The sequence below is a fragment of the Mytilus trossulus genome, chromosome 1 (assembly GCF_036588685.1).
Source record: "Mytilus trossulus isolate FHL-02 chromosome 1, PNRI_Mtr1.1.1.hap1, whole genome shotgun sequence".
Lineage (NCBI taxonomy): Eukaryota > Metazoa > Mollusca > Bivalvia > Mytilida > Mytilidae > Mytilus > Mytilus trossulus.
The window spans coordinates 84,730,789-84,745,690 of record NC_086373.1 but is presented as its reverse complement, the minus strand read 5'-3'; the positions used below and the strand labels follow the sequence as shown (position 1 = coordinate 84,745,690).

The 14,902-nt window shown below is 30.9% G+C and overlaps 1 protein-coding gene across 1 annotated transcript; it reads left to right on the top strand.

Annotated features, from left to right (window-relative positions):
* The first annotated feature begins 432 nt into the window (after positions 1-432).
* On the top strand, positions 433-14,667 carry LOC134687599 (serine/threonine-protein kinase Nek8-like). The gene is made up of 16 exons (XM_063548023.1): positions 433-516; positions 2,739-2,944; positions 3,578-3,633; positions 3,813-3,989; positions 5,524-5,573; positions 6,482-6,563; positions 7,280-7,488; positions 7,718-7,788; positions 8,857-9,029; positions 9,342-9,489; positions 9,939-10,015; positions 10,449-10,717; positions 11,021-11,178; positions 11,553-11,711; positions 12,449-12,607; positions 13,353-14,667. The coding sequence occupies exons 1-16, from the start codon at positions 470-472 to the stop codon at positions 13,382-13,384; spliced, it is 2,073 nt and encodes a 690-aa protein (XP_063404093.1). The 5' UTR covers positions 433-469; the 3' UTR covers positions 13,385-14,667.
* The last annotated feature ends 235 nt before the right edge of the window (positions 14,668-14,902 follow it).

Below are 14,902 nucleotides of genomic sequence, written 5' to 3'. Positions count from 1 at the left end.
AAATGTATATTGATCTTTAAAGTTAAAAGTTCTGTTAATCGGCCCAAGTATACTATTGGCTTTATTTATTTTACTTGATTGTGGCCAGGTTTGGTTTAATTTGGCCCAGTAGTTTCAGAGAAGAAGTTTTTAGTAAAGGTTAACGACGACGGACGACGACGACGATGATAGACAACGACGACGACAGACGACGATGACGTACGCAAAGTGATGAGAAAAGCTCACTTGTAGGGCCCAGTAGAGCTAAAAATAGATTAATGAAACTATCACGTAAGATTCAATGTCCGGAAATGTATTCCGATACTGATTTTAAATAGAATATTTTTTTCTCTTGGTCAGCAAAGTGTTTCAGATATGCAAATCTTATAAATTTTTATCACGCCAATCTAAGTTTTAATTTGACATTGAAGTATTTGTTTATTTTTCTCTCACATTTTTCCGTTTTTCGGGGATCTAGTGCTCGAAAACCATGGAAAACTACGAGAAGATGAGAGTTGTTGGTCGAGGTGCTTACGGGTAAATAATATGAATGATATGAGACAGTTGTTATGTTGAAGATTTCGTTGATTTTTCCTATATTTTTATGAGGGGCGTAAAATTAGGGAGGTGTTTGCACGAGAGAACGCGAAATAAAATTGTAATTTCACGATGAACGAACAATTGAAATGTCTGGTACGTTGATCTATTTACCGATTTCATGACCGACATCTCGTAAAATAAAAATGTCAAAACACGAAAATAATCCTTTAGGCAGCAACCATTTGATTTTCTGGGGGCCTACATAGATATGGATTTTTTTTCTTGGCAAACTTTATTTTTTTGGCGACAAGTCGAAAACAATTTTTTACTTTCAATTTTATTCAATTTTAGCATTACATATAGTGGTATCAGGATCGTTCTCCTCGATTACATGTTCGCCTTAGGTTCATTCGCACTGAGTTTGTTTGGGTAGTTTGTTTGCCCTGATAGTCCGTTCACCCTGGGTTCATTCGCCCTATATTCATTTATGATATGTATATGTTACATCAATGAACGAAATATAAATATATATATATCAAAATTTATGTATATCTATTAAAAGTCAAATACAGAATATTTGCCAAATTTATATTAATAAAATAAAATTCTTGGCTGCATTGTTACATTTTATTTTATAATTACTTTTAATTACTGTTGATTAAATTTTGATTGCTGATTAGGTGTCATTTGAAACCTTTGATATCACTGATTGTTATATAAATTGTCTTTGATGGATGAAAATAACATTTTTCTCAAATAAAATAGTCAGCTTGGATGGGTAAAATTCAGTTGAAATATAAAAAATAAATATTCGGTAAATGCAAACTTCAACATATTCAATTACATACAAATAATTAAGTATTCAGTTGTTTTACATTTAAAAATACAATGTAGTGCTGAAATTCACAGAAACTTATTTTTCCTAGTAAGGTACATGTAATTACATACAGGTAATAACTTAGTCCTAAATACCTTGAAGTCACAATATCTTGTAGTCGGCCTGAAATGTACTGAAACTGGTAACCTAGTATAATAGACAGTATAGCAGCTAGCTTTATACAAGTTAACATGAAACATTGTAAATATTCGGCAAAATTGTAGACTGACATCAACACATTCAATTATATACACACAACGCAACACTATATTAAAAAATAAAATCAGGGCGAACAGACTCGGGGCAAGCAAGTATTAGGGCGAACAGAAACTAGGGCTAACCAGAATCAGGGCAGACGGACCCGGATTCACATATAGTGGCAGATAAGGGTGAAACAAACAATTTTTTTTTCTCAGGGTTAAAAACAAATTATTTTTTTCTCAAAAAAACTGGAAACAAACTTTTTTTTCCAAAAAAACCCATAGCCGAAACACCCCCACCCCCCCCCCCCACCCCCACCCCCAGAAAATCAAATGGTTCCTGTTGCTGCCTTACCACACTCTTTCATAAATAGTTAATTTTGACATTCACTGAAAATCGTATAATTGACATATATGCGAAAATAAATAGGAAATAAATTTATGTTTGAGAGTTTCCCACAGTGTGAAAATCAAGGTTTGGGAGAGATGTAAACAGTAGTTAAAAAAAATTCTGCTCTATATATTTACTATCTGAATTCAGTTAAGTTTAAACAATATTTTGTTCTAATAAATTGAATTGGATGTGGCAACAGACAAAGCCTATGCAAGGACGTATATTAGACGTATTATATATGTTAGTTATACATCCTTGGCCTATGTAAGCCCTCTACTCTCCAGCTGAACTCATATCTCAAATGTATCTGTACTTAAAAAAAAGTAGTTGAGAGACAATCTTAGTCTTGATACAAAATGCATTTGTTAAAATAAAAAGAAGATGTGGTATGATTGCCAATGAAGCAACTGTCTACAAGAGACTAAATGACACAGAAATTAACATCAGTTACAACAGCCCCCAAAGTGACAATAATAAGTCAATTGTATATGCAAAACAATTAAAAAAAGAAACTAACAGCCTAATGTACGTACAAAATAATGAAAAAAAATAAAAGAAATGTAACTCAGCATCATACAACCACTAAATTCCAGGCTCCTGACTTGGGACAGGTACATACAGAATATGGTCAACTTAAACTTATACCCAGTATACATATTGTTTGTGGTCAGATGGCTATTTTCTTCATACAATTAACTTTTTTCTGCTTTTTATATCACAATTTTTTCCTCTTGTCTTATTAATACAGAACTGTTCACCTGTGCAGGAGACTAGCAGATAAAAAGTTAGTAATTATAAAGCAGATTCCTGTAGAACAAATGACCAAAGAAGAGAGACAGGCAGCATTAAATGAAAGCAAAGTTCTGTCCATGTTGTCACATCCAAATATTATAAAATATTTTGAAAACTTCCTAGAAGATAAAGCCTTAATGATAGTAATGGAATATGCTCAAGGTAATTACTGTGAAAATTGGGGCTTCTGAGGCTGAGTTATCTAAGTAGTTCTTCTGTTGTAATCACTAGCCTCCAGACACTAAAAAGTTGTGAGTTTTAACCCTGCTTGTGGCAGGTATGTTCAGCTCTTATGTTAATTTATTAACAGTGATTGTCAGCTTTCCTGTCAACTATTGGGTGTTCTCTCCAGGTACACTGCCTTCTAATTTAAAGTGGCTGTCATTATATAGCCAAGAATGGAATAAACATCCAAAAATCAGTCAGTGAAAATATATTAAGTGTCCACCTTCCAAAGCATTATATTGCATTGACATAGCCAATTAATGTTAAATAACCTTTGATTAAATATGTGTACTTACTGTAGGGGTGCCAAATTTGTATGGAACAAAACATTTTATAAAGTGTGAGTCTGAAATTAAATGATAAATACTATAGGTATAATTTTCTAGTTTTATAAAGTGAAAGGTTTTTAATTTTGGAGTTACATAAAGTAGTTTTATAGGGAACTACTTCTGATTTCATTTAAAAAAATCTACAGTCTAGCTTTACTTTATATCAGAAAATTAAAAACATTTTTTTCAACAATTGTTACTAAGTAAAAAAGCTATAACTATAATATTTTTCTTGAAATAGGTGGTACACTGATGGATGTTTTACAGCAAAGAAATGGTATTTTGTTAGAAGAAGAGGTACCTCTACAAAAATATTAAATTTAGTCATTTAATTTTCAGAAATATATAATGTTAAATATATCTTAACAGTTGTTTTACATTTTTTTACATTACAATATTTGCAGAAATTCTTAAAACCATCTTAGCTGTGATATATAGTGTTTTTTATTTTACAGAAACATTTCTTTTTTTTTTAGGAAATTTTGAAATACTTTGCACAGATGTTGCTGTCATTACAACATGTACACTCCAAACAGATCTTGCACCGAGACTTGAAAACACAAAATATATTGCTTGACAAACGAAAAGAAGTAGTAAAAATAGGGGATTTTGGTATATCAAAAGTTTTAAGCAGTAAAAGTAAAGCTTACACTGTGAGTATATATATATGTAGTAGTTAACACTAATGTAGATCTAATCATTTAGGCCGCAATCAAATGTTGTCCGTGCATTAACTCATGAACCATTCAACCAAAGCTTTTAAAATTTTAACATGTTGTTACTGACAACTAAATGAAGGTCAAGTTCAATGACTTTTACCGTTCAGGAGTTATGGTTCTTGAAAGATTGAAAAATGAAGTTTCCAGTCGTGTCCGTGCATTTACGCATGAACTGTTCTACCAAAGCTTCCCAAATTTTAATATGTTGTTACTGATGACAAAATGGAGGTCAGGTTCAATAATGACGATTTTGACTTTCACTGTTCAGGAGTTATGGCACTTGAAAGATTGAAAAATGGTGTTTCCAGTCGTATCCGTGAATTAACTCATGAACCGTTCAACCAAAGCTTTTCAAATTTTATTATGTTGTTACTGACAACTAAATGAAGGTCAAGTTCAATAATGGCGATTTTGTCTTATACCGTTCAGGAGTTATGGTTCTTGAAAGATTGAAAAATTGTGTTTCCAGTCGTGTCTGTGCATTTTCTAATGAACCATTCAACCAAAGCTTTTGAAATTTTTATATGATGTTAATGATGACAAAATAGAGGTCAAGTTCAATAATGATGATTTTTACTTTTACCGTTCAGGAGTTATGGTTCTTGAAAGATCGTAAAATGGCGTTTCCATTCAAGTTGTTGCATTTACTCATGAACCATTCAATCTAAGCTTTTCAAATTTTAATATGTTGATACTGATGACAAAATGGAAGTCAAATTTGATATTGACGATTTTCACTTTTACCATTCATCAGTAATGGTTCTTGCGATATTGCCAGGACACAAATAAATGTTAATAAATCCGGTTTGCTGTCGTTGTGACAGCCTCTTGTTTTTTTATATTATGTATGGTTTTACACTAGTTTTTTTTAGAGGCCCTTTATAGCTTGCTGTTTGATGTGAGTCAAGGCTCCATGTTGAAGACTGTACTTTGGCCTATAATGTTTTACTTTTATAAAAACCACAATGTAGTGACTTGGACAGAGAGTTGTCAGATTGACACTCATACCACATCCTCTTATATCTATGATTACTTTGATAAGAATGGATGGCCAGTTTAAAACTATTTAAAAAGATTTTGGATAAGCTAATTTCTATTTGTAAAACCAAAGGAAAATATTATAATCACATTTAACATGATAGTTTCAAGAAGAAAGTTGGAAGCAGTAGTTTCAGTGTTCATATCTACAAGTTTTGCCAAATGTCTTCATATAAAGATATTTTTTGTCAGTAATAAAAGCCAGCTCTCAAGTTTTTGTAAAAAAAATAATGTTATTTCAGAATCGCTTTTCATGTAACTCATTAACTGATTCCTAAAAAAATAACCCACTATGTTTAAGCAACTATGAGAACAAACTTGTAATGTTCAGCATAATACTGTTGTACTGTACATACTGTACCCAAAGCAATAGATGGATTTGTATGAAATAAGCAGATTAAGTTGAACATATTTTATTTATTTATTTTAGGTTGTTGGAACACCATGCTATATATCACCAGAACTTTGTGAAGGGAAACCGTATCCTTTAAACAAAAATTATTTGTGATTTTTCCTGGACTAGTTGATTGGACTACTAGATCTCTCTACATGAATTTATGCTGATGGTTTGATTGGGATAAATCTCATATGTGCCTAAGCATACCAGTTTCTAAAAATTATCTTTTGACTGTAAATCTGAGAGAAGAAAAAAGAGAAGATTGTTTTTATTGATAATGATAATTTGACAATTCTGAGCATATCTTTTAATTTATTGGATCTTTTGTAATTAAATAAAAGATTTAGTTGCAAATAACAACCGTTATTGTGATTTAAAGGCAATTTTAAGATTTCAAATTCAAATGACACCAGAAGTACATTTTTCAAAATGAAAATAAAGTATAGTGGCAATAAAAAGTAAAAACACAAAAATACCGAACTCTGAGGAAAATTCAAAAAGGAAAATCCAAAATCAAAAGGCAAAATCAAAAGTTCAAACACATCAAACGAATGGATAACAACTGTCATATTCCTGACTTGGTACAGACATTTTCTAATGTAGAAAATGGTGGATTGAACCTGGTTTTATAGCTAGCTAAACCTCTCACTTGTATGACAGTCGCAAAAAAGTCATCCTTACAGGGGTGGTTTATGTGCTCATGAAAAGTTTTTGAGATTTAAAAAGGCCTTTTCTCTATTTATTATTTGCTTCAGATAGTTTGGAAGACAAAAAATAAATAATGCATATAAAGATACCACCTTAAGGATGACCTTATTGCCACTATACATATTTTCATTTTGAAAATGCATTTCTGATGTCATTTGAATTTTATAGTTATATAACTGTGAATGTAAAAATTGAATCTTTTTTTCTGAACAAACATAATGTGGGAGCTGATCAATTAAGAAATGTCTTGCAATTATGTTACAACCTTAACAGGTAAATTAAGATATAACCAAAAGAGTGATATATGGGCTCTAGGATGTGTATTATATGAGCTGGCAAGTCTGAAGAGAGCTTTTGAAGCTGCTGTATGTAATATAATATTATTTTTTATATAATCAAAATGATTGTAAAAAAGCATAATCAAATAAAATTGAGAAAGGAAATGGGGAATGTGTTAAAGCGACATCAACCCGACCATAGAGCAGACACCAGCCGAAGACCACCAATGGATCTTCAATGTAGCGAGAACTCCTGCATCCGTAATCGTCCTTCAGCTGGCCCCTTAAAAAAAATGTATCTGGTACAGTGATAATGGATGTCATACTAAACTCCAAATTATACACAAAAAACTAAAATTAAAAATCATACAAGACTAACAAAGGCCAGAGGCTCCTGTCTATGGACAGGCGCAACATTGCAGCAGGGTTAAACATGTTTATGAGATCTCAACCCTCCCCCTATACCTTTAGCCAAAGTAGAAAAGTAAACGCATAACAATAGGCACATTAAAATTCAGTTCAAGAGAAATTCAAATGTTTAACAGTAATCTTGGTGCAAAATGTTAACACTGGTTTTTTTGGAGAAGACGTTTCTAAGTTGTAAAACTTGTGTCTGATCCTTTTGTCATTTTGAACAATAAAATATGTTTAAACTAAACTGGTTTTTTTTGGCAAAATGTACACATGTTTTTCAAATTCATATAACATTTAAGTAAAAAAGATGAACACAATGAAAAATTATCTGTTTTAATGTGTGTAACCCTTAGTTAATATACTTTAAAACATATATATTTTTTTTGTAGAATTTACCAGCCTTGGTAATGAAGATCATGAGAGGTACATTTGCACCAATATCTGTCAATTACAGCGATGAATTAAAAAGTCTTATCCTAAGCATGCTCCATTTAGATCCAAACAAAAGACCAACAATAAACCAGATAATGGCTCAGCCCATTGTTATAAATGCATTAATGTATCTGCATACAGACATGGGGAAAATAAACTGCACAAGGTTTGTGTTTTTTTATTACATTTTATTTAGAAACTTAATTATCTAGTTTAAAATTATATTTTTCATGAAAAGTTGAATCCAGTAATGTATTACAGTTTGAATTCTGAACAAGAACTTTATGGTGCGACAAGATGTTAATCTTGTGTTCTAATCTTTTGATATTTCTTGTCACTTTCTTGATTGTGAAAAGTTTAACAGAATAATAATCTAAATATCTGTTTTATTTTAGAATTAATCGACCAATGCCGTCCTCCTCTCCTTTCAATAGAATGTCTATAAGAGGAAGTCATACCTCTAGGGGTAAGTTCAAATTATTTGTTTGAGTGATTGATGTTTTAATACCTGTTTATTAAGCTATATTACCGCTGATTTAGTGGGCATCTGAATGCAGCTATCATATTTGATTAAGTTAGAAAGAATTTTAGAAATAATCATAACCTTCTATAAAAAAGGATTAGTTACAAATTTAAAAAAAATAAAATTTTATACTAGAAATGCATGATTAAAAGAGTCTTTGGATAAGCTAGGGGAGTGAACTTTTGTGAAAACATGTTTTGAGTAGGGGGAAAGAGAATTTAACCACACTATTTCTTACCTAATTACACCTTATATAAGAATGCCAGCTTTTGATTGGCTGATAGCCAGTGTATTTTTCGCATATTCTAACATTTTTTCTCATTTCAAACGAATCTGACTGTTTTTCACCACTGCCGGTGAATATGCCTCAAATACCATGGTATTTGCCATTTTGGATATTCCTTTTTCACCCTCGCGAGCATCTCCCTGCCAATTTTTTTCGGATATGACGTTACATAAAGACGCCTTTAAGTACAGGTATAGTTCCCGCGGTATATTTTATGATAGTACTTGTCCTCAAATAAATATTTCCTTTTCCTAGTACAGAGAGTTTAGATCAAAATTTATTCTGTGTAATTAAACAGATATATCATGTTATGGAGGGGTATTTGCAAAAAATACAAGTCTTGGGACAAAATTTCCCTTGCCTAGCGGCTAGGGAAATTTAAGTCCCTCGACTTGTATTTTTCGCAAATACCCCTCCATAACATGATATATCTGTTTATTATCTGCTTAAATATCTAAACAAAAAGAATGGCAAAAGATTACCAAAATAAACTGGTCTATCAAATTGAGAAAGAAAATTTCAATCTTACTTAAACATAAAGTTTATTGTGGTTTATCCTTTTACCAAAGAATTGATGTGTTTTAATTTTACCCTTGTTGGTCCCTGGGTATGTCCCAAAATTGGTCAGAAATTTGATATGGAACTGAGACATTATATTGTTTTAACTACACTTATTGATTTATCAACTCCAAATTAAATAAGTAATCAGTTGAATTAATTTTTAGAATCTATATCCACCAAACCAACAACATTGAGTTCTGTATTTTATTGGGGAAGTGGTATTGGTAGACCTGTAAAGATGGGGCTACCTTCTACAGATACACAACTTATACAGGCCTCAAGTGGTAGAACTCAGAAAGCTGGAGTAACTAAAAATGGCAGACTCATTGTCTGGGAGGTTTGTATTAGGACCTTTTAACTCCTAAAATATTTTGAAAAGTAAAAAAAAAAAGGTATTTTAGATACTCTGACCTGCAGACATTTTGTGCTTTCTTTTTCTTTTCCATATAAAGGAAAGTAACTCTGGTAAATACAGTTGAATATATTGATTTTTTTAATGAAATAAAGCAATGTGTTTTATTTTTAGAAAAATAAATGATCCATATTATAATAAAGAAATGTTTTGCAGAAATATAAATGATTCATATTATAATGATGTAACAAACTAATATACCTATCACAGGCAATAATTATTACAATACATTGACAGTCATCATCAGTAGCAGGCACAGAAACACTGATACCTGGTGCCACAGACATTCCTGCTCCAACCTTTATACCACGTTACCTAGAGGGTCAATCAGCTGTCAACATACAACATGTGGCATGTGGGGACTTTCATACTGCATGTCTAACTGGTAAGGACAATTATAATTATTGGAAATTAATTACTTGAAATTTGCTGAACTAGATTTTAAAAATAGAATATAGGAAATATGTTTTATTATGCTCCCATCATAGCATAGTAGGCGTTATGTTTTATAATTTTCTGTGATTACTTCCTGAAATTGGTTTGTATTCTCTAACTTTAGTTTGCCTCAACCAAATGTTATGAGATTCATACACAATGCTTATTTTTTAAAAACACAGATCAAGTTTGAATTTTGGTAGCGTCACAGTTCTATTTTCCCACAACAACTTCTTCTCTTTAGTTATTCTTCAATGCATGTTTATGGTTCAAGGTACTGTGAAATTAAATCCCATCTAAATGGTTTGAGAAACTTTCTTATATAACATTATCATGGGCTGTATTTACCAATTAATCACTACCTATGCCTTACACATATATACCTTACCTGTATTACAGATAGAGGAATATTAATGACTTTTGGTAGTGGTGCTAATGGATGTCTGGGTCACGGTAACCATAACGATGTAGCTCAGGTAAGATTGTTTGTATTTTAAAATGAAAATAAAATATATAATCAAATAATACAGCTGTTAGTTGATATTAAAAAAGGATAAATAAATAGTTTATCTACATAGTTCATAGCTGCAGAACTGTAGCTCATATGTCCTTATTTTTTTACAATGGTATGTAAATAGTACAAAAATATTATAAGGACCTAAGAGCTACGATTCTACAGCTACAGCTACACAGTTCAGTTCTAAAAGTGACAACTTTTCATAGGTGGCATGAACAAAAATTGTGTTCTTTGGAATCAGTGACAAGAAATAGGTAATTATTTTTTGCAGAGTATTGTCATCAAAATTGAGAATCAAATATGGTAAAAATTACTGGTATTTAAATTATTATCATGATTATACACTGATGTTTTTTTTTGAGATGTTAAAAGTATTGATGACTTTTTTTCAGGCTAAGATTGTAGAAGCATTACTTGGATGTGAAGTAACCCAGATTTCCTGTGGTGCTTCACATGTAATTGCAGTGACCAATGAACATGAAGTATTTTCCTGGGGTAGGGGAGATAATGGAAGACTAGGACTTGGTACTCAGGATTCACATGCCTCCCCAATGCCAGTACCAATACCAGAACACTTTCAACCATCTAAAGTCTGTTGTGGTGTTGATTGTTCCATGATTCTAACTCATGATAATAAATTATTATGCTGTGGAAGTAATAGGTAAAATATCAAAGTCTCCCCTTAAAGGGACATTAGCTACAAATTAGACAAATATTTTTGTTACAACAATTATAAAACCCGATATTAAAAATATGTTTTTCGATATATAGTTCAAATAGTTTGGGGGTGGGGGTCAGAATTGCTGAAAGTTTTGTTTATCCAACATCGATTTTATATATATAACCTTATTGGTCAATCAATTTTTCCCAAATTAAGTTAAGAGGGGGGTAGGGTGGTTAGTGAAACAACTATATGAATTAAGTTTTTTGTCCTTCATTGAACTTTTGATGTCGTCCCTTACAGATATAACAAATTAGCACTGGATGTGATCTCCCCTGATGGTTCAACAATGAAGGTCATAGAGGAAGTCCATTCATTTTCACCTGTAGCCTCATACCCACTCATCAATCTACATGTTAAACAAGTTGCTATGGGAACATCTCATTCTGCTGCTGTTACAGGTATTATTAATTTTCTAATGTTCAACTTCTTCAGAACTTTGTCAGAACTGACTGTATATATATAACAATATGTCATATTATTGATTAAGATCAAATTGGTAATTTTCAATGCTGTACTTTATTGAATATGAGAAATGTTTATGTTTTGAAATTGGTACATGTCAAATCTTCTTTGAATGAAAATTCTTTTGCTGTTAAGTAAGTTAACAAAGTTCTGGATTGTTAGCCTCCTTATAATATAATTATTGTGATAATTACTGAATAACAGGACAAAGTAATATGTCAAAAATTGCTGTTGATTTTTTTAATTTTGAAAACAATAACCAATCAATCAGTTATGAGACTTTATTCATTATAAAATAATTATTTTCTAGCCGATGGTAAATGTTTTATGTTTGGATCTAACCAGTTTGGACAGCTTGGTAACAGTAGTCATGGTAACAGTCGTCAGCCACAACCATTGAGAACTTTAGATAGTCAGAATGTTACAGCAGTCGCATGTGGGGATATTTTCACTGTAGCTGTTGTAGATGGTAAGTATTTTATCATTGGCTAATACCTTACCTATTGCATTGTCTTGAATTTAGAGTCATTGTATGATGCACATGATTCTGTAATTTGTAAAATTATTTGCCTATAGTACAAAATGCACATGTCCCTAGGTTTATTTATCTGGTATTTGCAAAGCTTTTATCAATATTTGAAACCATTATAAATGGATAACATAATTCACTCATACATATTCACAGTGAATTTCATTAAATCATACAAAGAAATTAATTGAGGTCCAAGGATTTTTCAGGGAAAGTTCTTTAGTAAACAGTCTGTCAATCAATACTTTCTACAATGTCCTACAGTGACTTAGTGCTGCTTTATTAAATAAAACAAAAGTGGAAATGCAGAAATGGGGCTACCTCTTAATTTTAAGGGTTATCATATCTGTCATTCTATAGTTTTTGTACTACTTAAAAGTGATAAAAAAAACCGAAAATATTGTTACCATTTTGGTTATTTCTTTCACCCTGGAACTATATACTCTTTCAGTCTTTTGATGATGTTATTTCAACGTTTTTCTTAAATTATTACCTGTAAAAAAATACATAATGTATGATAATGATTGACATGAGCAAAGGCTTTTAAGTACTACATGTACAATCAAAACTAAATTGTTTAATGTTTAAGTGAACATATAATGACACAGGGCTGATTCATAAGGTTGCAAATTAATTATGGTAATGTTTTTAAAATTGTTAATTATATACCTTTTTAGTAAAGGATGTATATTCATGGGGAAAGAGTTCAAGAGGTCGCCTGGGAAGGACAGAAGAAAATACAACAGAACCTGGTAAAATAATTTTCATTGGAGAAGATCCGTTCATAGCTGTTGATCTTTCTTGTTCTCATGGCAACACACTCTTATGTACAAAACGTAAGTATTATTATTATAAAGGAAGGTTATACAATAGATTATTTTCATGTTACCTTCTTTTGTCTTTGGAGTTTATAAATTTTTTCAACAGGTTATCTACTCTGTGGTAGGATATCCTGGTACCTGGTCAAGTAAGAGCAACTTAAATGCGTAAAATCAAGCTATTATTATGCATTTGATTTTACTTCTTTTGGCTGCTCTTAATGGATGCATTACCAGAATGTCCAACAATAGAGAAAGTTATCTGATGAAATTTTATAAAACCTGGAATCAAAAGTGGTATATGAAAATGGTCTATTGTATGTTTAAATCTATAAATGCTTTGAATACTTAACTAGTTTTACCCAGTCCATCCCTACATTTTTGTTGCATTTTCTCTCTCAAAAACTCAAACCAGAGCCTCTTCATAATTGATACCAATCTGAATATTGATTGATAGGTATACTGTGTGACATACATTTTCTTCACATTGATGCAAGTAAATTTAAGAAATTTCTGTTGCAATTTCAACAGCAACTGCAAATCATAGTTTCTTAATATTTGTTACAAAGATTAATATTGGTAAGCCATACTGTGTGATATATGTTCAGATTTTTCACTTACCTACTTCCTGTCATACTGTGTGATATATGTTCAGATTTTTCACTTACCTACTTCCTGTTATCCACATACAAATAAATTCTACCACTGCATCAAGTGTTGATAATTATACATTGCATAATTATTTCATACCTTTCTCTTCTAGCTCAACAAGTAAACGGTGGACCTGTTGACTGACAGATCAGCTATTTTTATATTCTAAAGTAATTAACAAAGACTTACTCAACATAAACATTATTGTGTCAAATGACAAATCAACAGAATGTGAATGGTGATAATATAGTCATGATTACATTGTACTGCCAAGGAAAACCAACAGACAATCATATTATGTAGCAATGCTAGAAAATAGTTTTTTATATATCTACATATCAAAGAAATGTAGATTTCAATCATCAAAATGCATATTTGAAAACCTCTGGAGTTTAAACCATTTTTGTAGAGCTTAAAATATGACCTAGAAATACATTTTGTAGTTAAGATTTTTAAAGACAAACTTATCAAGAATTCCTTCTCAATAGTCTCCATTCTACAAAGTCTTGTTTTGACTTATGTTTCTTTCAGAGGTTTTAGCTGCATTTATATACAATGTTCTACCTAAGGCTAGTTGTACAATAGTCATCTTTTTACAGACACTCAAACTTCTTACCAACAACGTAGCAATTTTCAGGGTTGCTTCATAATCTACATTTCTGAGGAGAAAGTTTGTGGAAATTCATATCACTCAATTAATGTTGATAAATACTCACAGCTGATATATTTAAAATTGTACATATATTTGATGATATATTTCATATTGATCTGAACAAGTAGTTTTGTACTTTTAATCTTTTAAAAATATATATTTTTTCTTGTGATTTTAAGTAAATTACATCAATGTTAATATGCATATTCAATAATTGCTTTTTCCTTTCAAAATACACTGGATAAATGTTTTCCCTTACTAGTGAAAAGTTGTTAGTATAAAGCTATAATGTCATTTTTTTTTAAAGATGTTTCTTTTTACAATGAACATTATGTCTGTGTAACAGTTAATTTTATCATATTTAGTTAAACCTTTTTAGATATTATGTGTATTCCGTCCATCATTTAATAAATTATCATGTGATATTTGTTACAGTCTATACATTTGTTAGAGATTTTTTTTTTCTAGATTTACATATTTTGTATAATGTTGCAGCTTTCATATACCTTTATTGTAATGTAATTGTTGAATATTTATTATATTAAACCCAGACATAAATATCTTTGTGAAGCAAGAAAACATTTTTTAATTTTTATCCCTTCACAATTGTTTTCTGGTAACAAATGTATTTATACGTGTTGACTGCTTTCAGTATTAGTTTCATAAACATTACACTTGATTTCCAATTGTAACGTTCATGTGTTATTTTGTTGTACATGTACTGTACTATGCAAATATTTTGATTGAAATTTTTATGCATTAAAAATGAAATAGATGATTTTTGTTTTCTATAAGTGTATACAATGACAACAGTGCACATGCACCTTTACAGATTATGATTGAATTTTACTGTGGATTCATTATTATTTGTTGGATACCAATTTTTTGGTTTTATGTGGATACAGGTGAACCACAAATTCAAATTTCAATGAATTAAAAATGTAATATCAGGTTAAAGGCAGATATGGCAAAACAATGGAATCAAATATCCATGAAAATGCAAGTTTTTT

Excerpts from the sequence above, each read along its gene's own strand:
- LOC134687599 (XM_063548023.1), top strand. The coding sequence starts at position 470 with ATGGAAAACTACGAGAAGATGAGAGTTGTTGGTCGAGGTGCTTACGG. Across the intron at positions 9,490-9,938 it reads TCATACTGCATGTCTAACTG|ATAGAGGAATATTAATGACT; the intron begins GTAAGGACAATT and ends CCTGTATTACAG. Across the intron at positions 11,712-12,448 it reads CACTGTAGCTGTTGTAGATG|TAAAGGATGTATATTCATGG; the intron begins GTAAGTATTTTA and ends ATACCTTTTTAG.